We start from the raw sequence: 25113 nt of genomic DNA, 5'->3' as shown, positions 1-25113 counted from the left end.
TGCTAGTAAAAGCAATTCCCATTTTTCAGATATCATGGGTGTCTTTACTGTCACTGATGAATACACTTCTCCAATCTCGCCTGCTAGGCTATTCAAGGCCTTGATTGTCGACTCTCACAACCTTATTCCAAAGCTCATGCCACAAGCTGTGAAAAGCATTGAAATCTTTGAAGGTGATGGAGGTGCTGGAAGCATCAGGCAGATCAACGTTGTCGAAGGCAATATATATTGTCCAACATAAATTTCATATATGATAATACTTACGGATGCGTTAAAGCTAAACATTATTGTCTAACTAAAATACAATGTTTAATTAGAACTAAATGGTTGCGTCTAGTTATAAATCCACATTTTAAAATATGCAGACATATGCACCTCATAATTTTTATATTTTATAGTTCATATTTCCTTTTAAATATCCGTATTTTAATCATATATGAACCGACAACTTTTCGACGTCAAAAGTTACTAAATTTTTTATTCGAAAAGATAATTTACAAATAGTTGCAAATTTTATAATTTGAAATTTATTACTTTTTAGTTTTTAGTGACTCTTGATGTCAAGAGCTGATGGTTTAAATTTTTAATAAAATGTGAATATCAACACCTAATAATTTTTTATGTATATATTCATTTATGGACTAAAGGTCACATTACTCTCTCTCTCTCTCTTTTAAATGTTATTACATTACTGATGAAATCTTTGAAAATAGACTAACATATTGTATTATTCATGCAGGTAACCAAGTAAAGTGCAGCAAGAACAGAGTTGATGCCCTAGATTTGGAGAATTTTTCATACAAATACAGTTTGATTGAAGGTGATGTTTTGATGGACAAGCTTGAAAAGATTTCTTATGATGTCAAGTTTGAGCCTACAGCTGATGGTGGAAGCAAAAATACCATGACAAGCACATACTACACGAAAGGCAATTTCGTGCTCACTGAAGAAGAAATCAAGGAAGGCAAGGAAAAGTCCTTGGCTATGTACAAAGTTGTGGAGAATTATCTTATGCAAAACCCTGAGGAATACGCTTAGTTGGAATTTTCTTCCCTAATTAAAAATAAGTATGTTTATAAGAATGCTCTTCGCTAGTAGCTCTTGCAAGCGTGTTGGGTTGCTTTTGCTTTTGGTTTGGCATGGCTATATATATATATGGTTGTGGGTTAGTTCATGCAGTGCTTATGGTTTCTTTTGGCTTGTGAGGTTGAGCATCATAATTAATAATTATTATCTTTGCAATTGTACTGTGTCGCTTCATGTTGACATAGCATGTTGGTGTGATCTTATGAACTATGCTGAGAATTTAAAAGATCTTGAATATGTGTTACAGTCTTGTATTTTGCTCACATAGGATCCAGTAATCATTGCATTCATGTTGGTACTGCATTAGCCTTTGGATTTTTCAGTGCCTACAGTACAGGCTACAGCCATAAGATATTAAATTGTTTGCTGCCCTCTGTGTCATTTACCATTGAAGAGTATGTGAAATTATATAAAGACCCAGTATGTTCTTTGTATTTTGTTTAATTGGACCACGTTTACCATAAAAAAAATGGACCTAGAAAGCGGGCAATTCTTGGGCTTGGTATACCCAGCAACTGTGGTGTGGCTCCTTTTCCAAGAGCCTTCTAAAATCCTTATAACACCCATTTTAAATTTTATTTTCCAAAATACTCTTAATTTAATTAATAAAATAGAAATTCGTATATTAAATTAAGTGTAAGAATTCATTTAATCTTTATATTTTGAGGTTAACATCTGTTTAGTCTCTATATTGTTAAACACACCTTAAAACATCCCTGCAGTTAAATTATTGATACCCTTGTCGTTATTTTTTTGTCATTTTAGTCTGCTTTTACAATATTACTCTTTTATAATAATGTTTATTATTTTGAACATTAATAAAAAGAAAAAATTAAATTACCAATTTAAATCCCAAAAATAAAATAGAAACAAAAAGAATATATATATATATATTGTGGAACATTCTGCTAAAGAGTTAATATATTAATTTTTTATTAATGTCCAAAAAGCTTGATAATTTAATTTTTTTTGGACACACGTGAGCTTTTATAAAAATTAATATATATTCTTTTTGTTTTTATTTTATTTTTTATAAATTGGTAATTTAATTATTTTATTAATGTCCAAAAGAAAAAGAAACATCATTGTAAGATGATAATATTATAAAAGTAAGCAAAAAAGAACAACAAGCATCAGTATGGGGTGTCAATAGTCTAACGATAGGGATGTTTTAAGGTACTTTTAAAAATACAAGAACTAAACGAGTATTAATCTCAAAATACAATGACTAAATGAGATTTTATCCTTAAAATTAACTACCTTCCTATAAATTTTTACTCAAAAAATATTTCTTCCTAGGTATGTATAAATCTTAAAATATTAAATTTTTTATTTTATTATTATTATTATTATATAATTTCTATTTTCATAACTTTAAACATTTATAATTTGCTCAAAGAAATATTTTTTAATTAAAATTTAAAATAAAAATATAAGTTATGAAACGGGATGTGTATAAAATATTTATTAAAAGAATAATTTGTCTAAATTTTTAATAATTTGTATTAAGTTATTTAAAAAATTTCAATTAATAAAACATTTTAAGAAGGATTTTGAGGGGGTGTCAAGAGACTTGCTCGTTACGCCATGTGAACCTTTTTTCACTATTTATTGAAAGTTTCAAGGTCGTTGACCTGCAGCCAACCAACAACTACCAGGTAACACACTAACACGTACCAAATTGTTTCTTCCTCTTCCAGAGAACAGCAAAAATTTCTTGCCGAAGCTTCTAAAGAAAAAAGTTTCGCACAAATATTTATAAATTATCCAAACAAGCTTATCAACAAGTTACATTCCAAGCACCCAAAAAAAAATAAAAAATCCATGTGATTAAAACAAATCCATTTTCCAATTTTTACGGCATTTCTATTCACTTAAGAGATCCATTCATAAAGAACTCACCCATCACGTGTTGAACAGGTCACGTTCCAAACTCACAGACTTTGACTTTGGACTAATGACTAATAAAACTTCAATGCTAATAAACCCACCTCCACGACAACAAGAATACACTTAAATATATGATCTCAATCTTCACTTCTCATAAAATATATCTTCGTCAAAGGCAACCCTTTTGATACCAAGCTTCAAAAACTCGATCATGATCATCACAATGGATGAAAATACCAAAAGGGTCACTCAATCATTTGTGACACAAGTCTCCCCGTCGAGAATGTTCAAAGCCTTAATCCTAGACTCCCACAATATTTGCCCCAGGCTTTTGTTTTCATCGATCAAGAGTATTGAATATTTTGAAGGCGATGGAGATGTTGGCACCATCAAACAAATCAATTACATTGAAGGTTAGTACTTAGCATATCATATATGGAATATATAATAACATGGTGCTATGTATCTTTTGTCGTTGTTATGTAGTGCTTTGTTTGTTATCCAGGTGGTGAAATTAGATACACAAAGCATAGGGTCGATGCGCTTGACAAGGAGAAATTCGTGTGCAAATATAGATTTATCGAAGGCGACGGCTTCATTGATAGCATGCTTGAGTTTCTTACTCATGAGATAAAGTTTGAAGGCTATGGTCAAGGAGGATGTGTGTGCAAGATCACATGTGATTTCAAGGCCAAAGAAGGTGTTGAAATCAAGGGAATTGATATTGAGTTGGTCAAGCACAAGCCTCTTGGGATGTATGAAGTCGTGGAAGCTCACCTTAAAGCATACCCTCAACTCTATGCTTAAACTAATGTTTTTAACTCTTATGCTATTTCTTCCCTTAATTTAAGGTAATTTATGTATTTGCAGTACTTTGTTAGTTGAGCTGGTTTTGTAACCATTGACTCCTGTGAATATGAATAATCATATCACCATCCTAGCAATGTTGCTATACATCTCTAGATCTTGTCTCTTGTTTGCTTTTATTATGTGTTCCGTTTAGTTGCAGAAAGATCAATACCATTCACCATTTTGGGGGCACTTGGCAGCTTTATTTTAATTAAGAACACCTTTTTTCCCCCCATGTCAAACCGAAAATAAATCTTCTATTTTACTGCACCTTTCTCAAAATTGGCATAATTCGTTTTCACTTTTTCTTGAATAGAAACTTTCAAGATTGAACAAGAAAAATCCAGCAGCCAGAAACAGTAATTCAAACAAATCATGCTCTGATCTATATTTGCATTGCACCTGTAGTCATAAAGATCATGTTTTACGAGAAATTTTTATGGGAAAAGCCTCACCTGTAAACACTTAAAGTTGTTGTTTGATATAAGCAATCATGGGTGTTGCAAGTTCTGCACAGGAATTAAAGTCTGCTATTGCACCTCCACCCATGTTCAAGGCCTTGACCCTAGACGCCAACAATTTTCTTCCAAATCCCTTACCCCAGTTCATAAAAAGTCTTGACCGAGTTCTAGATGCCGGTGGTGCTGGAAGCGTTGAACAAATCAACTTTGCTGAAGGTTAAAATTAATATTGAATGCGAGACTGTTAATCGCTGTTAATGTTCCTCTTAATAACCCTTTCAATAACATAAATTGAATTAATTACCGCAGATCTAGGAAGAATACTCCTTTCTTATCCAACCAATTTTGTTCGCTAATAAGTACATTACCGCCACAATCTTATCTATAGATGCAATCTTAAGACAGTCGTACTAACGCCAAGATTTTATAAACAAGCCATGTTGTCGATATGTTTATAACACGAATGGCATGTCCTTTTTATATGAATAAACAAAGGATGTGTCCTTTAAGTATGAGTCGACGTATAGTATTTAAGTTTGTCGGACGTCATGTCGGATGTATGTGTAATTATTGAATGTAATGCCTTTCGTTATGTTGTTGCATTGCACCTGTAGTCCCATAAAGATCATGCTTACCGAGAACCTTTTATCGGAGAGGCCTCACTTGTAATTACTTGAAGGTTCTTATTTGGTAGCCCCATCATTATCTTCCCTGTTCTTATGACAATCCATTGATATAAGAATTCATAAATAGTATTAGATATAATTCAATGTGCCGGTGGAGCTGGGAGGGTTGAACAAGTCAACTTTACCGAATGAGAGACTATTTTCCGCGGAGTAACTTAAGCCTTAAGGCATTTGTTCTGTGTTTTTAACGTGGAGGTAGTGAATATAAGTATGCGAAGCACAAGCACCAGATTGATGAAGTTGATGAAAAGAATCTTATGTGCAAGTATGCCATGATTGAGGGAGATGCATTAATAGACAGCTTGAGTAAACAACTTATGAGGTCAAATTTTGAGGCTGCTGGTGGTGGAGGTTGCATTTGTAAGACGACAATCAATTACCGTATAAATCGGCAACTTTGAGATCAAGGAAGAGGAAATTGGAGCTGGCGAGGATGCGGTTACGAGGATATACAAGGCTGTCCAAAAGTACATCCCCAAAAAGCCTCAAGTCTACACATAGTTTTTGTTTAAACTCTAAAAAATCTTGTATGCCTTCGCAATTGTCATTTTTTAAGTGGGACGAACAAAGAGAATCTAAAGTTTTTATGCCACTTTTAAGTATGCTAATGTAATCAGTCAAAAGGGTTTTGAGTCCCCTGCATAAACGTGACTTATTGTCACTCATCTAACACATTCAATGAGTTGAGAGCCTTCTATGCTCATTTGGTTCTGACTTCTTCAAGCCCTTGTGCATAAGCATTGGGGTTTGCTAATAGGAATCTCTCAGCTGCCTTCACCATTGTCAGGATCCCTTGTTTAATGTTTCTGACATCTTCTTCAGAAAGTAAGCTATCCCCCAATGATTCATACTCGATTTTTAGCTTGGCAAAGCAATCTCCATCACTACTTGATGTAAAAGTGACTTCGGCCACATAAGAATTTACTTTGAATCCAAGAATCCCACCTTCAACAATGGAGTACCTGAATACATGATTCTCATTGTCCATTATTTCTACACGATCCTTAACATAGCGGAATTCCTTCACAACTGCAACAAGATTATATAACTGTCAAGAAAAAACCACATTAAATAGCTAATCAAGAGTGTTATTGTATTACAAAACCTTCAGTGAAATTAAACTTCTTGATGGTGCCAACCCCACCGTCTCCTTCAAGCAAGTCAATGCTGGAAATGACCTGAGGCAGAGCCTTGGGCATGAAGTTATGTGCATCACAGATTAATGCCTTCCATAGCCTCTCAACCGCGATCGGAGACTTGTGCTCGTCAACAATGGTTCCCAAAACCATCTCTGTTGCAGAGACTCAGGGCAATGGGATTATTAGGATGATAATGAGAGACTGATATGCACATCAAGTTTAAATAAAGAAACTAAAGAGGACTACAGCAGAGGCACTGCGTGCATGCAAGTCTTCATAACTTAAGGTCAAAGTCTTATAATAACATGTATACATACACTTTTGACTAGTTAAAAATGTGAACTAGATTTTACAATGGGTTTAATGTCTACTGATTCCAATGGTTTTCAGATTTGTTTTTCTCCTTCTTGCCTTTGTGGGGCATAGCCATCACAAGGAAGTAAAGCAACTGTTGACATTGGCAAGCCAGCCTGTATATTCTCGCAAACGTCGTGCCAGAAAATTACATCCTTCAATCATAGAAGAATTTTTCATTTTAGTCTGAGTTTATATGATGCTGCCACTTGAAGTCAGCAATCACCACTCAAATGGCAAAGACACTTTTTTAACTCTTTGAAAATTTAAAGGGCCCGGATCATATCTGGTGAGACATCATGCTGCTAGTAATGCCGTGACTCACCTTCGAGATTAAAAATCAGCGCGATCTTGAGCAACATCAAACAATTTTCAACTGTAATTTCTATCAGCCAATGCTCAAAAGCTTAATTAAAGCAAGCTCCCTTGCCACTCAACGGCATCCTCAAAAGTCAGAAAGTTCATCAATGATTTTAATTAATGAATATAATAAGTGTGTTATAAAATTAATCATTTGGACAACTGGCTGATTTTGGATGCTCAATAGCCGAGACTCAGTCAAGCTGGTCCTGCATAAGTGGATAGTTTACAAAAAAAGCTTTGCGCAATGTTCAAAAGTTTATAAAGACTGGCTGGGACGGAAACCCGTGGCATCAAAATAATTGGACGCCTGGATTCTTCGACTCTGGCAATGGTACTCAAGTAAATTGGAGATACTTGTTTAAAGAAAACTTTGGAGAGCTCAAAACAATAAAAAATTTCACTAATTTAGCTTAATTAATAGCAAAAAGATCTCGTTCACACTAGCGTTAAGGAAGGGTTTCAATTTAAAGAAAAAGCTAATGTGAATTTGGATCACCAAAAAGTCATCAAAGTGTTGTTAATGTCTCAATCATGATTTGACCAACATCCAATCTATGCATTACAAGCTTAATTGAAGCTCATAGGCCATTCAGAAAACCAAATGAGAAAGAATCTTCTCTTAAAGCCTCCATCAATCTTTATGACAACAATGAAAAATTGGTTTATGCTCTCCAGCACAAATAAACAACTAATTTTGGTCATTTTTTTTAAGATGCCAGAGTGTTACTTGTGACAAAAGGATTCCTCAAGAGTGGATATCCCTTGCACACAAAGTAAAAAGCAAAAGTTTTCTTGACTTTTTATTCTTTGATGAAATGGAAAAATGAAAATAAAGCCCAAACCCCCTAGATTTACCTTAAAATACAAGTAGGCCCCTAATTATTAATAAATGGACACACATACCCCATTTTGGCTTTTATCCTTGTTTTCTAGTTATTGGGGATATCAAACATACTGTCGGATACTATTTCTCGAAATATTTGCTTTACAATGGTGAGGTTGATTTCATAAAATGAGAATCGATGGAACCATATGCACCATATTAACTATGACAATTAAAACTAGAAAGGAGCCTATGTATCAAGATCAAGAAATGTTGAGGATCTATCTATGCATAAGAACGAACCTTGAGAACCTACGGAAATGAAAAAAAAAAAAAAGATGTGCTCTCACTTTTAATCTCTTCTCTAGGGTCGGTTTTGGATATCCTGAAACTGCTGCACACATTATTTCACTCAATTGTATGGATGGGCATCCATCAATTCTAAAAGCAAATTCCCTTCGGCTCAACATTTCAAGGTCCATACAAAATACACCGACTCCTAGCCTGCCTGCCTTCTTTCTTCCCGCTTTAAGATTTGATAATGATGACCCCATCAAGTTAATCAAGCAGCAGCAATATTATCTCTTGTCACCTAGAGAAGAAAAAAAGGAGATTCCTTACATGTCCCACACCATTTTGCCTTTGAAATATTCCCTCTCCATGCACAAATAAATGCCACCAATTATATTCTTCATTCCCACCATCTTCCATCTCCATCTCCATCTCATGCAAAACATATCTCTTGGTTTCTTCTATTCTCTTCCGTTGCCTCATGGCTCCAGAATTAGAGGTAACATAAAGCTTCAACATTCCATCTTTTGTTTCTTACATTGCATATATCTCTTTATCTAACGATTTACTTCCCTTCTAAAATGCAGAAACCTCGAGTAACAGAAATACAGGTCCGAATGGACTGCAACGGGTGTGTGCAGAAGATCAAGAAGGCACTACACGGCATCAACGGTGAGCAAATAATAGCTAGCCTTAACTTCTTTCATCGGCTACTATAAAATTTCTTTCATCAGCTATTAGTATAAAATTTCTTTCTTCAGCTACTATTAATTTCTGAAATTTGACTTGATTCTCATTTTCATATACAGGCATATATGATCTCCATATTGATTTCCCACAGCAAAAATTAACGATAGTTGGGTGGGCCGACCCGGAAAGAATAGTTAAAGCCATTAGGAAGACCAGAAAGATTGCTACTATATCTTCTCATTCAGAACAAACAGAGCCTAGCAATCAGCCAACAGAACAAGCACTGCCAGAAGATGGTGCTCCGGCACCATCCAATGATGCACCAGCTAACCCTCCCCCACCTGAAGGTCCACCTGCCGAGCAGCCACAACCAGCGGAGCCACCAAAAGTCCCACCACCAACGGAAAATCCGGCACCACCTGAGAATCCACCACCCCCAGAGGACCCGCAACCTGAGGTGAAACCTTCACCCATTGCTGCCGATGCCAATGCAAACCAGCAAGCATGTCCTTCTAGAGCAAAAGACATAGGAGAAGTTCATGTTATACACCACCACCCACCTGACTATGGCTACAGATACAGCTATGGGTATGGCAATAACTACAGTGGGCACTGGAACAGATACCCTAGTGCCGCGAGAAATCAACATGAAGCACCTCAAGGTCCACAACCAGTTTATAATCAACATGAAGCACCTCAAGGTCCACAACCAGTTTATAATCAATATGGAGAACCTCAAGGTCCAAAACCAGTTTATAATCAACATGGAGAACCTCAAGGTCCACAACCAGTTTATAATCAACATGGAGCACCTCAAGGTCCACAACCAGTTTATGTGACTCACAGTTACAATACATACAAGCCACCGCCTTATGTCACGGAATATGAGTACCTGAGGTCACCACCAAGGCATACACATTATAGCAGGATGGATCATTACAGTGACGACTATCACAACAACTATCACAACAATAATGTCTATTACAACACCAGCAATGGCAGTGGAAATGGGAATATCACATCAATATTTAGCGACGAAAATCCAAATGCATGCACAGTAATGTAGAGGGTATTGAGAGGTGATCAATATGAAAAGGCAGTGGTTTCACAGAGTCCTTTGCTTCAAGAAGGAGAAACTCAAAAAAGAATGATTAATAAACTGACAATGAGCATGTGAAAATTTTTAGAGAAGAATCAGATTCTAAGCTTGTCGTGCTGGAAGAATCAATACTGCCTTCCACTTCTGATAGGGCTAAGACACCCTCCTTGGGTAGTAGTTTCTTGTAGAAGAATACTCATAAAAGAGATTATTATATTCTTAAACATACTTCTCAGCCTCTATTTTTTTAAAGTAATCATCCCTAGATTATGTCAAATCCTCAGAACAACTGCCCCGAAAAAAAGATTCTACAAAGATTAATGTTTTTTCTCAAAATGCCTTCTGAAACTGAAGTTTGTGTTTCTGGAAGGAGGAAATCTGCCATACTTTCTTTTCTTTTTACCTCAAGTCATCAATTCTGGCAATAGCTTTTTCCATCTTTACCTTTCCATATTAAAGTTCTTCTGCCATTTCACAGCAATTTTTTTTTTGGGGGGGGGGGGGGGGGGGGGGGGGGGGGGCTTCAATATTCAGAAGTCAGAACTAGAGTAAATCTCTAGTCCCTCGTGCTAGTTGTTGCAGGTAACTGATTACTCTAATTATACTATGACCAGTGCTTCAGAAGAGACAGTAATGATTCAAATCTTAAAAGCATATTAATTCCATAAATTTCTAAAATTCAACCCAAAACAGGCAATAGAAAAAGAGTTATTAGATTTTACATACATATGAAATAATGATACTTAATGATAGAATCCTTGGCTTCATAACACTAAAGCAAATTCCATAATTCTGTTTAAACCTAGCACAGGAATGATGCTGACAACAACATGTAGAATAACAAATAGGATAAAAAAAATCAGGATTCTTAAGAACAAGATTGTCTACTTCAAATGAAAGAAGCTTCATAAATGGCAGTTAGTGACTTCTGTTTAACGCATACATACTGCACGGAACAGATTCTCACTAAGAAACGAAAAAAGAACTGAATCATTGTTTCCTGATTTAGAAGTAGCATGCTCTCCATTTTCAGATTCATATTGGTACAAGCACTAAATCTAGATTCCAGAACACCAAAATGAAGCAAATTCAGTATGCCATCTAAGTTCTTAAACTGAGTAGAAGCCAGAAAGCAATGTCAATCAACTAAAATGCTCAAATAAAAATTCCAAATAGATGATTAACTGATTCAAGATTCGAAAAGTTATAGTGTATGTTCAACTATATAAATTCCCTATACTGACCAGATCCTTAGCCAACAGCCTAACCATAACTTTCTACTGAATGGATAACGAGTGTACTATGAATGAAAGTGAAATGCTTTCTAAGCTCCATAATTTTAATTTGATAACCAATTCAAATGTCCAACGAGTTCTATTTAAGTACTTTTAAAGTTAGTACTCACTGCAACTGAAATCTAACAGGATGTTGAGTATCAATTGCAAGCACGTGATCCTAGAGCAGTCAGCAGCAGAATAAAGAAATATGCAGAACTTATGGAATTTTATTGAAAATCTTTTATATATATTTATTTTAAAAGATGTACTCATACACTAGTACTTCCGTTAGGGCAAAATAAAAAAAATACAGACAAAAACTAAGAAAAGAATTACGGAGAAAGAAGAAAAATAAAAAATATTGGTGCCAGTTACATCTACACCGTCCATTAATAACCCTAAACAAAATCTGGACTTCTTCCCATAAGAAAGATCCATGAAAAGAACACCAAAATTGAGGCAATACAAAATTCTGGACTATCTGCCTGGCCAGGATGAGACCTTTTGCAGGGCTGGACCGTAGAACAAATAATGTTACCAGAGTTACAGCAGCAAAGAATAAGTCAAACAACCTCATGCATGCTTTGAAGAGTCCATGTCAGATCAAGCGCCTTAAACCCAGAGAAGTGACCCAATCATATGCAGATTTTGAACTGCCAAATGGAAAAATAGCTCAAGCCACAGAAGGGTATATGCTTACAAGAAAGCTCTGTCATTAAGCATTAAATGGAATACAGTCTGATGTTGTTGTTGACACCTGTTAGAGACATTGCAATTTGGAATTTATTTTAATTAAGGGGGAAAAGGACAGAAAAACCAGCCTAAATAATTGTAAATAATTCAACTTGAAAATCCAAAATATTTCCAATTTCAGAATAGCCATCTGCTGAATTCATGCCAATAGAGCTTGTTCAGTTGTGAACATCTAATAGGTTCATCATAAATCACAATTTAAATGATGTGCATGTCCAATCAATTTGCACCAGTAATGATAACAGTGGAAATACTACATAATCATACATTTCAGTCCATAATCTTTACATAAAGGAGTTATATATATATATATATAGATACACACATACATATATATATGTTTATCAATTTATCATCCAAAGATTTGATCCATCCTAATCAGACGATTTATTTATTTTTTAATTTCAAACTGTACAACAGGCAATAGAAAAGCAGAAGATTGAACTACCAAAGTTTGATTACCTCTTTATGGAAACATGCTTTCAGTTATCTTCATCACTACTTATTTGGGATTCATCATCTACTTCCCCGTAAAGAAGCTCTTCCACATCATCGTCCTCATCTTCACTTTCACCCACTTCGAGATCATGTGACGAGATTTGCATTTTGTCTTGGGCTGCCCTGTCAATCTGTTAGAAAATGTTGAAAACTAACCAATTAATCATCGGCAAACTTAAACAACAATAACAAATGGAAACAAGAATCAAAAGTTATTAACCTGTGCCATTGTAAGTTGCAATCGTCCTGATAATCGTAGTAAAGATTGAAAAGCTGCTTCTCTGGATACAGTAATCTGGAAGAAGCAAAAGATGATTTGTATCTGCAATGAAATAACTATGACCCAAAGACCAGGTCTTCTTACATGAGGCTGACCGGAAAACCTTGCGTAATGTGCCCAGTAGAAAATATCTCAGCAGTTGTCCCACAATAAAGTAGGTGGTTTCAGAATCACGTCAACAAGGGTGCATTTATCCTCTAAACACTAACTTTTACATAGTAATTTACACACATCCTTTACATATTTGACACAGAATCTCAGTAGTGATGTACATAAGCTTTATTATTTAAATGCATGCAAATGCTTAAAGGGAAGAGAGGATAAGTATGACATAGCTATTGGAGCTGGTCAGCCTAAAAATAAATACAATAAAATAAAACATGTAAATGCAGATGCAAAGAGTTTCTTCTTCCTTACCTTATATAGGGAGCTAAGCATAGGGGTTAATGATTCCTGAGACAGGAGATGATGACCATGATTCACCAGTATGAAATAGATCCATTGAAGAATATTTTTTCCCTTATATGATCTGTTGAACACAAACAATATCTTGAATTTCAGTCTTTCAAAATGAAGTAAATATTTGCAATGCGAGCTTCATGCTTGATTTTGAAAACTCAGATTACATTTGATTTCATTTATTAGCCTGTGACATATAACATAATTTATACTACAACCAATCTTCAAGTTTTGAGTTCCCAACACTTAATTAGTATTAACATAAAAGAGAGTGCATCAAACCTTGATTGCCACAGGTCCACCAAGACTTCCAGTAACTTGCATGCATTGGTAGGTGACAGAGACAAAATAGTAGCTCTCATCTGATTGATAAGATAACGGAGTCACTGATACTAGCTGGACCACTGTTAAAACAGAAATGATGTCCAGAAAATGCAACTGATACTAACCTTCTTTACCGGTATATTGGTTTCAAAATCAATACCATTAAACAGTGTAGCTTCAAGTGCTGAATTTGACAGAAGATCATCTTTATTACTAAGTATCCCTAATGATCTCAACCGGTCCTCCATGCAAACCGTTTGAGAGTCAGCTTCTACTTCTACCTTGTCATCTGCGAAAATAATAATCAATGAATAGGACCGAGAGCATGATCAAAACAATTACAACTTTAACCATGTAAGAAATTTCCTTGAAACCCTAACTAAACCTCAAACCATCCTTCACACATCTAATTCTAAAACATTGAATTCTTAAACCAGCCTACACCAGGGACTTAAAAAAGTCATAGGTAAAATTAGGCAAAACTGCTAAGCAAACATAAGTATACCTTTGATCTCCATAAACTTTGCTTGACTTTCGCTGTCAACCACGTCGGTCATCACTTCATCAAGGTCACTACTCAAATTTTGATGTCTATTCTTCTTATCATAACTATCTAAAATCTTTGGCAGTGGCAGTACAGCATCCTCTGCATTTGCACGATCCAATGCGGTAACTGTAGAATTATGAAACAGGAAATCAGCAACCCATGAAAACCAAGAATGCAAATGAGTATATTAGATGCAGGAAATGTACGTAGAGGAGGGAGAAGAAGTCCATAAAGACAAAAGTCAAATATCTCCAAGCCCAAGAACTGAAAATCCTTTAAGATAAAGATTCTAACTAGTGAACTTACACCATAGCTGCTTCCGATTAATCAAAACAAAGAGGAAAGACAAATTAGGAGGGAATTAAATCTAGCACAGCCCCCAAGAAAGCAAACATTTTCCTAAGATAATACGTATGCAGAAATCCAGACAGACATGAATTTGAAAATTGGAAGAATGGCAATAAAACAGGCTTCAACATGCACAAAAATTTTAAGTAACCTTAAGCTGTAACACAAGGATAGTTGGCTGATTTCCAACCCAACTAAGCATGACATGATTTTAGACCATTCAACAGATCTTGCGTATCTTAAGTTAGATTACGTACCAAACAAGTAAAATGTTCCAAGATTGATGAAAAAAGTAAGCAATGCACTGCATCTCATAGTACATAATCTAACAGGTGAATGCATTGGCAAGAAAAAAACACGTTCAGTCCTTACCCCTATTTTGTACATATCGCCCTCTCTTAGATTTGAGAAGAGACTGACTCATGGGTAGAAGGACCCCATCCTGAGAGCAATTCAAATTTATGTCTTCTCCAGAATTAACTAAAATTTTCTGAAATGATGGCTTTAATAACAAACCATAGGCAACAAACGTATGCACAGAAGCAGGCTTGACAATGTCTTGTAATTTTGCAGCAAAAATAGCTGCTGTTGCACTCTTCTGACTTTTAGAGTTCACATCTTCTGAAGATGATAAAATTTTTGTGGCCTTGGTATTGCGCAATTCCTCAATATTCTGTCCATACCAAATATAACAAACACCAGTTTCTGAGATAGCCAAAACATATAGTCCTGCATCATCAACTCCACCATTGTCAATGCACCGGCAGTCCATGAAGACAGCTGGGTGCTCCATAGCAAGAACACAACTAGCTGATTGCTTCTTGACACCATCTGTTCTCCATAGTGCAATGTATCTTTCACCAACAGCAGAAGAGAGGACATATTTCCCATTGTCGGAAAACGTCATAAAGCGGACAGCTCCCTATAAATTATAGTTTGAAAATATTAACCCAATAAGAATTGCCGGATTTAACCACATCATGAAATGGAAGATGTGGAATGCACGCCAGAAAAAAAAAACTGAAAACTGGATAACACTCACAGGATGGCCAGAAAACTTCTGCATCTTCTTGTGATCAGAACAGTTAAAAGTCTTCAGTTGTCCAGCAGCAGTTGCCAATATCTTGCCATCTGATAAGCAACAACACCCATCCATATAATGGCGTCAGGTAAAGAACAAATGCTATTGAGAGGTAACTTAAATTCATGAAGATTTCATAAAGATAAGGAGCAGATGCCAGTGAGCTAATTGAAGATTGTTTATTAAGATAATCCTTTCTCTCTGCATGTCCATCATGAATTTCACTTACCTGATGAAACAGCCATACAGGATATTCCCTTTGTAGAAGCTCTGAACTTCCCCAATAGGCTTCCTGTCAGTGGATCAATTTCACAAACCATTCCATCAGCACCGGCACTGTAAATGCAGGAACCATGTGTAGCAAATGAGATGGCACCAACACCCCTGCAACATGATTGACAAAGAACAAGAAAATGACCTGACGTTGATTAACATAAACTCTCAAATAACATAGTTCAATAAATACTAAAGTTGTTAGGAACATAGTCCGCATTACTTGAAACTGATATTAATCAACAATATCAAACTAAAACTCACCCAGGATGGCAGTCACTTAGTCTCCACTTCAACTGACCAGCAGATACATCAAGTGCTAAAACATCACCACCACCTGTCCCTAACACTAACAGTGAACTCCCCAGCTTCCGTTTTTTCTACAATCATCAAAGTTTTAAGTTCAAAACGTTACTACAAAGCATTAACATACAAGCTCAATCAAAAATAAAAAACATGAAGCAATTCCTCAACCTCTCTGTCTACTGACAACCACTTCATGCACGTGTAATCAACCGAAAGATGCTCTCTTTCCGGTCTGTTACCATACAAACTCGTAGTTTCGGTTGATGCAATGTCTGCAAATTCAGTCTGAACCTGGCCCTTCAAAGTGTCCCATATCTAACAAAACCGAAAACACAGTCAACATTTACTCAAAACAAACAAAACCATCCATTTTTTAAAAATAAACCCAAACAAATATATGGGGAAAAAAACAAAAAAGGCACCTTGATTCTAGCGTCTCCAGAATAGATAGCAAAATAGTCCAAAGCAGGACTAAAGGATGTTAAAATATCTCTAATATTGGACGACCCCATAATCCTGAATCATTCAAGAATGAACTATAATGAGTGTCAAAAATGAATAAAGCCCTTCTTGTAGTTCAAGCAACACGCCCAAAGAATAAAACATAAAAAACAGAAAATAAACAATGTAAAGTGGTTAGCTTGAGCATTCAGTTCCGGCAAAAGCAACAAACTTTCACGCACGTGTTACAGTGAAATGAAATTTTATTAAGTTATTTAAAATGGTTTTCTAAAAAAATCGACCGTTAAAAGAAGTACGAGAGTCTGAAGAGTTGCCTGAGAAGAGGCGAATGGAAACGGCGTTGGCAAGGTGTGGCGACAGAGGTGGCGCGCCGCGCTCTGCTTTAGGGCGTTTTAATGTGTTTTTTTGTTTTGGTTAATAACATTGGGTCCCTGTATTTTAACAGTATTATTACAATTGAGGACGTTATTTTCAAAGTTTTTTTTAAATCATTAATTTCATTGACAGGTGTTTAACCGAATCTGACAAGAGGAGAAAATAAAATGAAATTAAACTTAACTTGTTATTTGACCAAAAATCAGGGATGAGGATAATGCTGTTAGCCCCAGGAAGTGTAAGAGGGATGTATTTAGTAACTAGAGGGCTGTATTTAGATTTAGACCATCGAAAATTGAGTCAGCCTTTTGCACACCTCAAACGTTCTCATAAAACCCCTTTTCCATTAAAATTATTAAAATTATCAGAGCTAAATTAATTATTATTTTTAAATAGAAATTCGATTACTCACTTAAATGAAATTTTGTATTATAAATTTTTTTAAACTCATCCCATTTCATAAATTAGATTTATATTTAAAATTTAATTGAAATATTTTTCTAGAAATTTTTAAGAGCTTAGAATAAGGGAGATAGAAATCCTATGATAAGATAAAAAAAAATTAAGATTTTAAGAGTTTTACAGAGATTATTAAAAGGGTGTTAAAAGCTCCACTCTCAAAAATATTCTTTGGAGTTTGGGATTTTTAAAATGGTATTTTTAACCGGCCTTCTAGATTGATTCATTTCAATCATTTAGAACTTAACACAAATTCTTGATGATTCATCTCTCTAATCTCATGACTTAAGTTCAATTTTTTCCCCCCCCCCCCCCCCCCACCCCCCCAAAAAAAAAAGAAATAATATTCAATTCTCTAAAAAATGTACATCTATATGCCATTTGATTAAACGGGTTGCATGAGTGATGATGGATATTAAAAAATTCTAACTAAGAGATTTTGACCAATAAATTATAAGGATTAGCAACTTTTTTTTTCTTTTTGGTCTAATGTCGTAAGACAGGAATCAAATTAACAGTACCATGAAAGGATTTGTTTCATATTATTGTAGTATGCATAACAAATTCTCATAAAAAAAATAATCTCTCTATGTTGATTACGTAGATCTCATGTATTCACCTTTAGTTTAATAACCGGCAGGAGGCAATAAGATTTCGGTCCACACCTATTAGGAGTTTTCAGAATTGTGGGCATTATTACATTGTATTAATTTTCGGGGTCTAGCTATAGTGCCGCAGTTGTATGGTACCACAGCTGAATCCAGTCATTGAATTCAATTCTAATGACAATTATAGGCTAAATTTAATGATTGAATCTAACAGTGGTACCGTACAATTGTAGTACCATAAGTTTGCTCTAATTTTCGTGTTCCCACGTTGTCTATTGTTTGCGACAATGCAAACAGTCACCGCACACTTGTACCAGAAAATAAAAAATAAAAAAATGTGGCATTAAGTGACCGGAGGTTTTATTTCCTTTCAATTCTTCTTAGTGGATTTATATAAATAACATTTGAGTCCAGAGTTTCTGAATATTTCGAATAACGAGCTAGTTTGTCTATTCATATCAAATAGGCACCGACACTAATTGCAATGATTGAGTTATGTATCCTTGTGTTAGACGTTTAAAATTTAATATACTAAGTGCATATTTGATTGGAATAAATGAGATGAGATGAGAGAAATGTATACAAAAGAAGAATAGAGAAACGAAAGAAAAATACAGTCAATCTCAATTTTATTTATTTAGCTTAACATGTAATCATCTCTTATTCTTCTTTTTTTTTTCCTTTTTCTCTTTTTCTATCCTCTCCTCTCATTTCATTCTTTTAAACTAGACATGTCATAAGGGTCAATTTTAGTGAGAGACTTATTTGATAAAACTAACGACGAATTGAGTAATATTAGATATTTTAATATGTAAGTCCTAACTAATGTGATATTCATTTAGTAGACGGTGGTTAAATAGTTTTAATAATTATGAAATCTATCATCCAATAAGATAAATGACACGAAATATTAAAACTTAAGTTAGGAGTCAAACATTCATTATCGCAACAAACTAGATTCTTTATGAAAAAACTCAAAAATCAGGGAACCATTTGTTATTATTACTAGAAAACAATTGTTGTCAGGCACCCACCACTAGGATGGCAAAAATCCCACGGGGACGGGTACCCTCGGGGATTTTTCCCATTCGGAGAGGGTATGAGAATAATTTTATACCTAATTTCTTATTGAGGGAAAGGACGAAGAAATTTTTTTACCCAATTTCTTATTCGGGGAGGGGACGGGGATGAGGTGGAATCCCTGTCCCCTACCCATTTCCCCATTTTAATTTTTTATTTTATTTTAATTTTTTAAAATTACTAGTAAATAAATTATAAAATTATAAATATTGGTAAAAATAAAAATATCAAAATATTTATATTATTAAACTTTTAGGCCTAATTAACTAATTAAAGTCCTAAATTTTTATTTAGGACATTAAAAAGACCGGGTAGATTCTATTAGCCCAAAAATTTTGTTTTAATTTTAATATTCTTTAAATATTTTAAACTTAAATTATTTTTAGATGTTATAATTGCCCACAACGAATCACAATTTTAATATCTAATCTAATTTAATATTTGCTCTTGATTTGTTCCGACTTAATTATTGTATTGTAAAGGGAATAGTCTACATTTATAAAGTGCCCACACCACCATTGAAAAAGTTAATTTTGAATCTAAATTCAATTTTATTTGTAACAATTTTGTATTAAACTATTAATTTGTTCATGATAGTTTGTAAAAGAAGTTTGTATCCCTTATATGTTGCGTTACTTACTAATTTAATGTATGTGACTTTTGTAATAGATATTAATATAAGATATATTTCAAACTTTATTTTTATTTGAATTTATTATTTTAATATGATTAACTCAAAATCGAAAATAAAAAAATTATTAGTTATTCGGAGGTCGAGAACCCTCGGAGATCCCCTGTTATTATTCAGAGAGGGAATAATGATTCTCTCAAGTAATTTTGACGGAAATAGAGAGGGGACGGAGACATATATAAAATATCGAAAAAGAGACAAAGACATACATAAAATATCAAAGATGATTACAGAAAGATTTATCTCCTCTCCTCCCCTCCCCTCTCTATTGCCATCCCTACCCACCACTTGACCAAATGCGAAATGGACTCAGCACCTTTCTAGAAAATTCATGGATGCTAGCCACTGGCCAGTCAACAATATAAATGACGCCCGAAATCGACAAATTTAATGCGACAACCCTTTAAATCATATTCATTGAAACGCGGAGCATATGTTTCAATGGAGTCGGTATTCTTGTACCTGCCCATTAAAAATATTATTTCTTTCACTGTTATATATTTTTATTATAAATACAATAATTTTTTAATCTTGTTTTAAAAATAAAAAAGAGGTACAGTATCTTAATATTTGAGTCCTTAAGTTTTTATATATTCTCAAATACAGACATAGCTTGTTAATTTTTTATTAAACAGTATTAATGTATTATCCTCACTGAAATGGCCAATTTACGATTTAGTTTTTCATCATATTATTCTAACACTAAGGAAATTTTTGTCACTTCAATAGGGGTTAGAGAATTGAACAACTTATTAATACATTGGTAAGCCATTTGTTTTACTTTTGTGCAAAGTAATTTGAATCGCCTTCTGTACATGCACAGATTTTTTTTTCAAATATTTAGTAATATATCCAACTCATTCTAAACACATATATTTTTGGACTTATTACAATTATTATAATTAAAGAAAAAAATTAGTTCCTAGACACTCGGAATTTGCATCACATATTTTAGTGTTTTGGATTTTTTTTTTTATATTTCAGATTTCCAATGAGGGAAATAGTTTTAATTTAAAAAAAAGAACAATTTTAATTAAAAAGGAAAGTTTTTAACTACCCCAAACGAATTAACATTGTACACAGCGTTCCCAAAAAATTTAACTCGTTGCACCGCACCCCTAATTTCGTTAATTTTTCAGTTATTTTTAACGGTTCCGTCTTACTTTTGATTGAATGACAAAAAATGCCCCTCTATATGAAAAAAACAAAACTTTAAGTTCATTTAATTTTTTTAAAGGTTTGTTTAATTGCAATAAAAAATTTTTTTTACATGTACATTATCACTACTATTATTTTTCTTTTAATTTTTTAAAGACTTTTATTTCAATTGCAATAAAGATAATTTTCATTAAAATTAATTTAATTATCAAATTTTTAATTTTACCCCTCCATAATTAAACTTAACTAAAAAAATAACGAAATTAAGAACACGGTCCAATGAGTCAATTTTATTTATTAGGTGTGGGATGTAAAATATCAAAGGTTAAAAATTTCCAAAAAAAAAAATGAAAGAAAGGAAAGAAAGTGACCAAACTTCTAACTGAAAACTACCTACCTACCACCACCGTTCTTTCCTGCATCTCTTCAATGCTGGCTGGCGATTCAATTCATGTCTGTGTGTCTGCTTCAAAAATTATCACAAAAATAAATAATTAAATAAAAATACAAAAAGCGCCTCCTTGTAACTGTAACCTACAAGAAGAGTCCACACCAACGAATCCCATTCCTTTATGTTTCCTCTTCTTCTCCTCCTTCCATCTATCTAATCGTCCATTTTTTTTGTTTTGTTCTTTCAAATTCTAAAGTCTCTTCCTTTTTCTATTCTCAGAAACCCTAATTTTGACTTCAGGTCTGTTCTCTCTCTCCTCTTTTTTAATTTATCATTATTTTTTAATTCTCATTTTTTATTGACTCGCTCTGTTCGGTTACCGAGAAACTGAAACAAATTGAAATGAAATTAGACCCGCTTAATTAGCTCAACTATTTTTTTCTTTTTTCTTTTTTATAAATTTACAAAAGAAACAGTATTTCTCTTTTGATTGGTTTTCTCATCAACCAAACCGAGGTTTTGAAGGTGGTTTTTGTTGTTTTAAGCTTCAATTTCTTTTGAATTCTTTAGTTCATTATAATTTCAGTTCGTAGTACATCTTCTTAGACATTGATCAGATGCGCTCTTTTTGTAATCTTGTTAAAATATTTCGTTGGATTATGCAAATGCATCGGGAAGAATTGCTGTTCTGACACGTTGTTTAATTCAATTTCTTTCATATTGTTTTATTGGATCATTTGCTTATTTGAATCGATGCTGGTGTGATTCAAGATGTCAACTTCTATAATATTAGCTTTTAGGCATTGGCTACTCCCTCGTTGCTGATACTTGAGTTTTGTTTGAAACTGCAGCGTATCTTTCACCATCATGTCAAGCTTGGAGGAGCCACTTGGTCTTGACAAGCTGCCAAGCATGAGCACCATTGATAGGATTCAGAGGTTCTCCTCCAATGCTTGCAGGCCTAGTGGGGATGGTATGGGAATGGGGAGCTGCTGGATTGAGGGGAGCAGTTGCAGCACCTCCAACAGTTATGAGTAAGTGTGATATTGCCTCTATTCTTTGCAGTTAGGAGACTGGCTCATTTCGTGTCAATGTAGGTGGGCATCTTAAGAAATGTTATGCGCACACCATAATGCAACGGTTTTTTCTTTTAATATTCTTAGTCAGTATTTGCCCCTTTTTTTGTCTCTAGTTATCTAGTTCTCTAGTAGAATGAAAATGTAGTAGAGTAATTTGACAGCCATTACTGGATGATTCTTTTGGTATATACGTTCATTGATGTCTCTTGAAATTTATTTGAAGATCGTGAAGACTTTTTAAAACTATTGGCGAAATTTTTCTACTTGCTCAAGCTCCTTATTTGCTTCTTGCGTCTCTGATATCACCGGGGATTGATGTATTTCTTGCCTATTATCATCATTTTATCAAAAGGATTCGTCTGTGATAAATTGACACTTCTGTTGACATGCAGTGAAGAGTATGACGAATATACAAGAGAGGCATTCCCATGGAGAAGACATACAAGGGACATGTCTCATGGTGACTCCTTCAGTCGTAGAACTGTAAGCTTAGGAAGAAACCACAAGATGTTTGGAAGTGCTTGTGATATATATAGTTCCAATTGCAATGACAAAGACATACGAGATATAACAAATAAGGTGATTTACTAATTGTCATAAAATTGTTATTTTTTTTCTTTCTTTGGAGTTTTAGGAGGGTTGTGAAAATGTTCATCTAGCAAGGCTCTCTCTGAGCTAAATACTGATATATGTATGTATATATTTTGGGTGATGTAGTTTTTGAAAGGTATACCAAGGTCTGTGAAGATAGTAGAAGTTGGTCCGAGAGATGGATTGCAAAATGAGAAGAATACTGTACCCACAGGTGTAAAGGTGGAACTGATTCGCAGATTAGTATCGTCTGGGTTACCTGTTGTTGAGGCTACAAGTTTTGTCTCTCCAAAATGGGTTCCTCAGGTAAATTCTCGCTTCACATTATTGGGTTGATATTGTCACTTTCACTTTTTTATTTTCTTTTCTTCTCCGTTAATCGGTACAAACAAGTCATATTTTGCATGTTGATAAAGATTATGTTTACCAGTTAACAAATTAACTTTGATATCTTTTGAAAAACTCTCTTTCAGAGTGGCATTTGCTTAGACACTCTTCCACATGTATTGGTGTTTTATATATTAGTACTTTGTTGTAGTTTATTGCATGAAAGTATGAAACTCACTGCTTTATTACACGTTTTTCTTGTTTGATGAAAGTAAGAGTTCCAGTTAGGGTCCACATGACTTACATGGATCAAGTTTCCCTTTCTGTAGCTAGCAGATGCAAGGGATGTAATGGAGGCCGTCCGTGATTTGGAGGGAGCTAGATTGCCAGTTCTCACACCTAATTTAAAGGTCATTCTACAGAGATCCATATTATTTCAACAGTGTCATGCCAGTGTGATCAGTTCTAACTTGCGGGTCTACCTGTAGGGGTTTGAAGCTGCCATTGCAGCTGGTGCTAAGGAAGTTGCCATCTTTGCATCAGCTTCCGAGGCTTTTTCGAAGTCAAACATCAATTGTAGCATTGAGGAGAGTCTTGTTCGTTATCGCGCTGTCGCTCGTGCTGCTAAAGATCTGTCAATCCCTGTTCGTGGGTATGTCCTCTCCCCCTCTATTTTCCCCTTTCTGGGTTATTCTTCATACTTAAATGAACCCTTTTTGTCATTTCCAATGTATCTTCTGGTCTCATTCTTGTATGAATGCTTTTCTATTATACAAAATCCATATGCCTTATAAGTTTTACTGGGACTTATATAATGAATGTCGTTGATTTTTAGATATGTATCATGTGTTGTTGGCTGTCCGGTGGAAGGAGCAATTCCTCCATCCAAAGTGGCATATGTGGCAAAAGAACTTCATGATATGGGTTGCTTTGAAATTTCTCTGGGGGATACAATTGGAGTTGGTACACCAGGTAATCTTCTAACTGCATTTTGTTTTCCTTGGCACAAATATGTTTGAATTGAATGAGGTGCAGCCAATTTGGAGTTGGTAAAAATATGCTGAAAAACTCTTTTTGGGTTTTAGCTCTTTTTCTTTTGCACTGGGGAGTGCATATTTACCAGCCTATATATCATATATATTTTTTCAAGTTGAATGGGTTCCCAAATTACATGCTTTTTCCTAAGTTTATTTTTCTTCTTTTCTATCTCAGGTACTGTTGTACCCATGCTTGAAGCTGTAATGGCTGTTGTTCCTGTTGAGAAGCTGGCCGTTCACTTTCATGACACTTATGGGCAATCTCTTCCAAACATTTTAATATCCCTCCAAGTAAGCCCAATGCATGCCAAACCTTGTTTTACATTTGCTTATCTTTAATAATCAGCACTTACTGAGCCTAATATATCAGTTTCAGACTTAAGAATTCATCGTGTGCACAAAATGTTAGTTTCTAATTTGTTCCTGCAGATGGGGATAAGCACAGTGGATTGCTCTGTTGCCGGGTTAGGTGGGTGTCCTTATGCTAAAGGTGCTTCCGGGAATGTTGCTACTGAAGATGTTGTGTATATGCTGAGCGGACTTGGTGTGGAAACCAATGTGGATCTGAGGAAGCTAATGTTGGCTGGGGATTTCATCAACAAGCATTTGGGTCGTCCATCTGGTTCAAAGACTGCCATTGCGTTGAACCGGATAGCAGCTGATGCCTCCAAGATATAATATGCTGGTGGCAAATATACTTACATTTCCCGTAAGAGTTCCAAGCAAGGGAAACGAGGATTTCATTCTTACATATAATGAATAAAAGGAGCCATGAATCCGCTATTTGTCTGAGTTAGGAATGAAGAATTTCGTGTAGCGACCCTACTCATTATAGAGACAATTAACAACTACACATTGATCTCGGTAGTTTCGCCAGCCAACAAAATTTAAAAAACCTAAAGGAGCATAAGTCATATAATCTGTCGAACATCGCTCTTGTCAAGATTGTATATTTGTATGTTCTTTTTCAACCTACTC

At 34.7% G+C, this 25113-nt stretch overlaps 7 protein-coding genes across 16 annotated transcripts; 5 read left to right on the top strand and 2 right to left on the bottom strand.

Moving 5' to 3' along the window:
- On the top strand, positions 1-1321 carry LOC102622112 (major strawberry allergen Fra a 1.04). The gene is made up of 2 exons (XM_015533536.3): positions 1-218; positions 740-1321. Exons 1-2 carry the CDS (start codon positions 35-37, stop codon positions 1036-1038), a joined length of 483 nt encoding a protein of 160 aa, XP_015389022.1. The 5' UTR covers positions 1-34; the 3' UTR covers positions 1039-1321.
- Positions 1322-3084: 1763 nt separating this feature from the next.
- Positions 3085-3932, top strand: LOC102622413 (major strawberry allergen Fra a 1-3-like). Its single transcript, XM_006488947.4, has 2 exons — positions 3085-3389; positions 3482-3932. The coding sequence occupies exons 1-2, from the start codon at positions 3188-3190 to the stop codon at positions 3781-3783; spliced, it is 504 nt and encodes a 167-aa protein (XP_006489010.1). The 5' UTR covers positions 3085-3187; the 3' UTR covers positions 3784-3932.
- Positions 3933-4318: 386 nt separating this feature from the next.
- Positions 4319-5373, top strand: LOC107178384 (pathogenesis-related protein STH-2-like). Its single transcript, XM_015533512.1, has 2 exons — positions 4319-4502; positions 5168-5373. Exons 1-2 carry the CDS (start codon positions 4319-4321, stop codon positions 5371-5373), a joined length of 390 nt encoding a protein of 129 aa, XP_015388998.1.
- On the bottom strand, positions 5330-6425 carry LOC102622718 (major pollen allergen Bet v 1-D/H-like). The gene is made up of 2 exons (XM_006488948.4): positions 6078-6425; positions 5330-6001 (listed from the first exon to the last, which is right to left on the bottom strand). Exons 1-2 carry the CDS (start codon positions 6259-6261, stop codon positions 5673-5675), a joined length of 513 nt encoding a protein of 170 aa, XP_006489011.1. The 5' UTR covers positions 6262-6425; the 3' UTR covers positions 5330-5672.
- Positions 6426-7821: 1396 nt separating this feature from the next.
- LOC102623011 (uncharacterized) lies at positions 7822-10100 on the top strand. 4 transcript variants are annotated; one of them, XM_052437458.1, is made up of 4 exons: positions 7822-8441; positions 8530-8614; positions 8752-9294; positions 9373-10100. In XM_052437458.1, the coding sequence occupies exons 1-4, from the start codon at positions 8424-8426 to the stop codon at positions 9696-9698; spliced, it is 972 nt and encodes a 323-aa protein (XP_052293418.1). In that variant the 5' UTR covers positions 7822-8423; the 3' UTR covers positions 9699-10100. The 4 variants fall into 4 exon arrangements, with proteins under 4 accessions (XP_052293418.1, XP_052293419.1, XP_006489012.2 ...); XM_052437459.1 differs by having other exon boundaries at positions 8752-9333; positions 9412-10100; XM_052437455.1 differs by having other exon boundaries at positions 7825-8441; positions 8752-9372; positions 9412-10100.
- A 1117-nt stretch (positions 10101-11217) lies between these two features.
- LOC102623293 (uncharacterized) lies at positions 11218-16815 on the bottom strand. Of its 6 annotated transcripts, none has more exons than XM_025102735.2 (14): positions 16654-16815; positions 16300-16393; positions 16046-16192; positions 15836-15951; positions 15528-15682; positions 15260-15348; positions 14590-15139; positions 13828-13995; positions 13448-13611; positions 13281-13360; positions 12957-13068; positions 12480-12581; positions 12224-12390; positions 11218-11765 (listed from the first exon to the last, which is right to left on the bottom strand). In XM_025102735.2, the coding sequence occupies exons 2-13, from the start codon at positions 16387-16389 to the stop codon at positions 12244-12246; spliced, it is 1920 nt and encodes a 639-aa protein (XP_024958503.1). In that variant the 5' UTR covers positions 16390-16393; positions 16654-16815; the 3' UTR covers positions 11218-11765; positions 12224-12243. The 6 variants fall into 6 exon arrangements, with proteins under 6 accessions (XP_024958503.1, XP_024958505.1, XP_006489013.1 ...); XM_025102737.2 differs by having other exon boundaries at positions 11218-11661; XM_006488950.4 differs by having other exon boundaries at positions 12480-12554.
- Positions 16816-21065: 4250 nt separating this feature from the next.
- LOC102624255 (hydroxymethylglutaryl-CoA lyase, mitochondrial) lies at positions 21066-25110 on the top strand. Of its 2 annotated transcripts, none has more exons than XM_006488954.4 (9): positions 21066-21401; positions 21953-22135; positions 22573-22759; positions 22898-23077; positions 23428-23508; positions 23587-23750; positions 23934-24070; positions 24311-24426; positions 24565-25110. In XM_006488954.4, exons 2-9 carry the CDS (start codon positions 21969-21971, stop codon positions 24811-24813), a joined length of 1281 nt encoding a protein of 426 aa, XP_006489017.1. In that variant the 5' UTR covers positions 21066-21401; positions 21953-21968; the 3' UTR covers positions 24814-25110. The 2 variants fall into 2 exon arrangements, with proteins under 2 accessions (XP_006489017.1, XP_052295534.1); XM_052439574.1 differs by lacking the exon at positions 21066-21401 and adding an exon at positions 21490-21626.
- The last annotated feature ends 3 nt before the right edge of the window (positions 25111-25113 follow it).

Source organism: Citrus sinensis, chromosome 1, assembly GCF_022201045.2.
Source record: "Citrus sinensis cultivar Valencia sweet orange chromosome 1, DVS_A1.0, whole genome shotgun sequence".
NCBI lineage: Eukaryota > Viridiplantae > Streptophyta > Magnoliopsida > Sapindales > Rutaceae > Citrus > Citrus sinensis.
The sequence above is the reverse complement of the archived record's forward strand: the minus strand, read 5'-3'. Positions and strand labels throughout refer to the sequence as shown.

What these genes read in the sequence shown, in the direction of transcription:
- LOC102622112 (XM_015533536.3), top strand. Translation starts at nt 35, where the DNA reads ATGGGTGTCTTTACTGTCACTGATGAATACACTTCTCCAATCTCGCCT. An exon ending in GCAGATCAACGTTGTCGAAG is followed by an intron (nt 219 to 739) that starts GCAATATATATT and finishes TTATTCATGCAG; the next exon opens with GTAACCAAGTAAAGTGCAGC.
- LOC102622413 (XM_006488947.4), top strand. Translation starts at nt 3,188, where the DNA reads ATGATCATCACAATGGATGAAAATACCAAAAGGGTCACTCAATCATTT. An exon ending in ACAAATCAATTACATTGAAG is followed by an intron (nt 3,390 to 3,481) that starts GTTAGTACTTAG and finishes TTTGTTATCCAG; the next exon opens with GTGGTGAAATTAGATACACA.
- LOC107178384 (XM_015533512.1), top strand. Translation starts at nt 4,319, where the DNA reads ATGGGTGTTGCAAGTTCTGCACAGGAATTAAAGTCTGCTATTGCACCT. An exon ending in ACAAATCAACTTTGCTGAAG is followed by an intron (nt 4,503 to 5,167) that starts GTTAAAATTAAT and finishes TTTAACGTGGAG; the next exon opens with GTAGTGAATATAAGTATGCG.
- LOC102622718 (XM_006488948.4), bottom strand. Translation starts at nt 6,261, where the DNA reads ATGGTTTTGGGAACCATTGTTGACGAGCACAAGTCTCCGATCGCGGTT. An exon ending in GAAGTTTAATTTCACTGAAG is followed by an intron (nt 6,002 to 6,077) that starts GTTTTGTAATAC and finishes ATCTTGTTGCAG; the next exon opens with TTGTGAAGGAATTCCGCTAT.
- LOC102623011 (XM_006488949.4), top strand. An exon ending in GGCACTACACGGCATCAACG is followed by an intron (nt 8,615 to 8,751) that starts GTGAGCAAATAA and finishes TTTCATATACAG; the next exon opens with GCATATATGATCTCCATATT.
- LOC102623293 (XM_025102735.2), bottom strand. Translation starts at nt 16,389, where the DNA reads ATGGGGTCGTCCAATATTAGAGATATTTTAACATCCTTTAGTCCTGCT. An exon ending in CTAAGTGACTGCCATCCTGG is followed by an intron (nt 15,683 to 15,835) that starts GTGAGTTTTAGT and finishes ATCATGTTGCAG; the next exon opens with GGGTGTTGGTGCCATCTCAT. An exon ending in GCGATATGTACAAAATAGGG is followed by an intron (nt 13,996 to 14,589) that starts GTAAGGACTGAA and finishes ATAATTCTACAG; the next exon opens with TTACCGCATTGGATCGTGCA.
- LOC102624255 (XM_006488954.4), top strand. Translation starts at nt 21,969, where the DNA reads ATGTCAAGCTTGGAGGAGCCACTTGGTCTTGACAAGCTGCCAAGCATG. An exon ending in TTCTCACACCTAATTTAAAG is followed by an intron (nt 23,509 to 23,586) that starts GTCATTCTACAG and finishes GTCTACCTGTAG; the next exon opens with GGGTTTGAAGCTGCCATTGC. An exon ending in AATTGGAGTTGGTACACCAG is followed by an intron (nt 24,071 to 24,310) that starts GTAATCTTCTAA and finishes TTTCTATCTCAG; the next exon opens with GTACTGTTGTACCCATGCTT.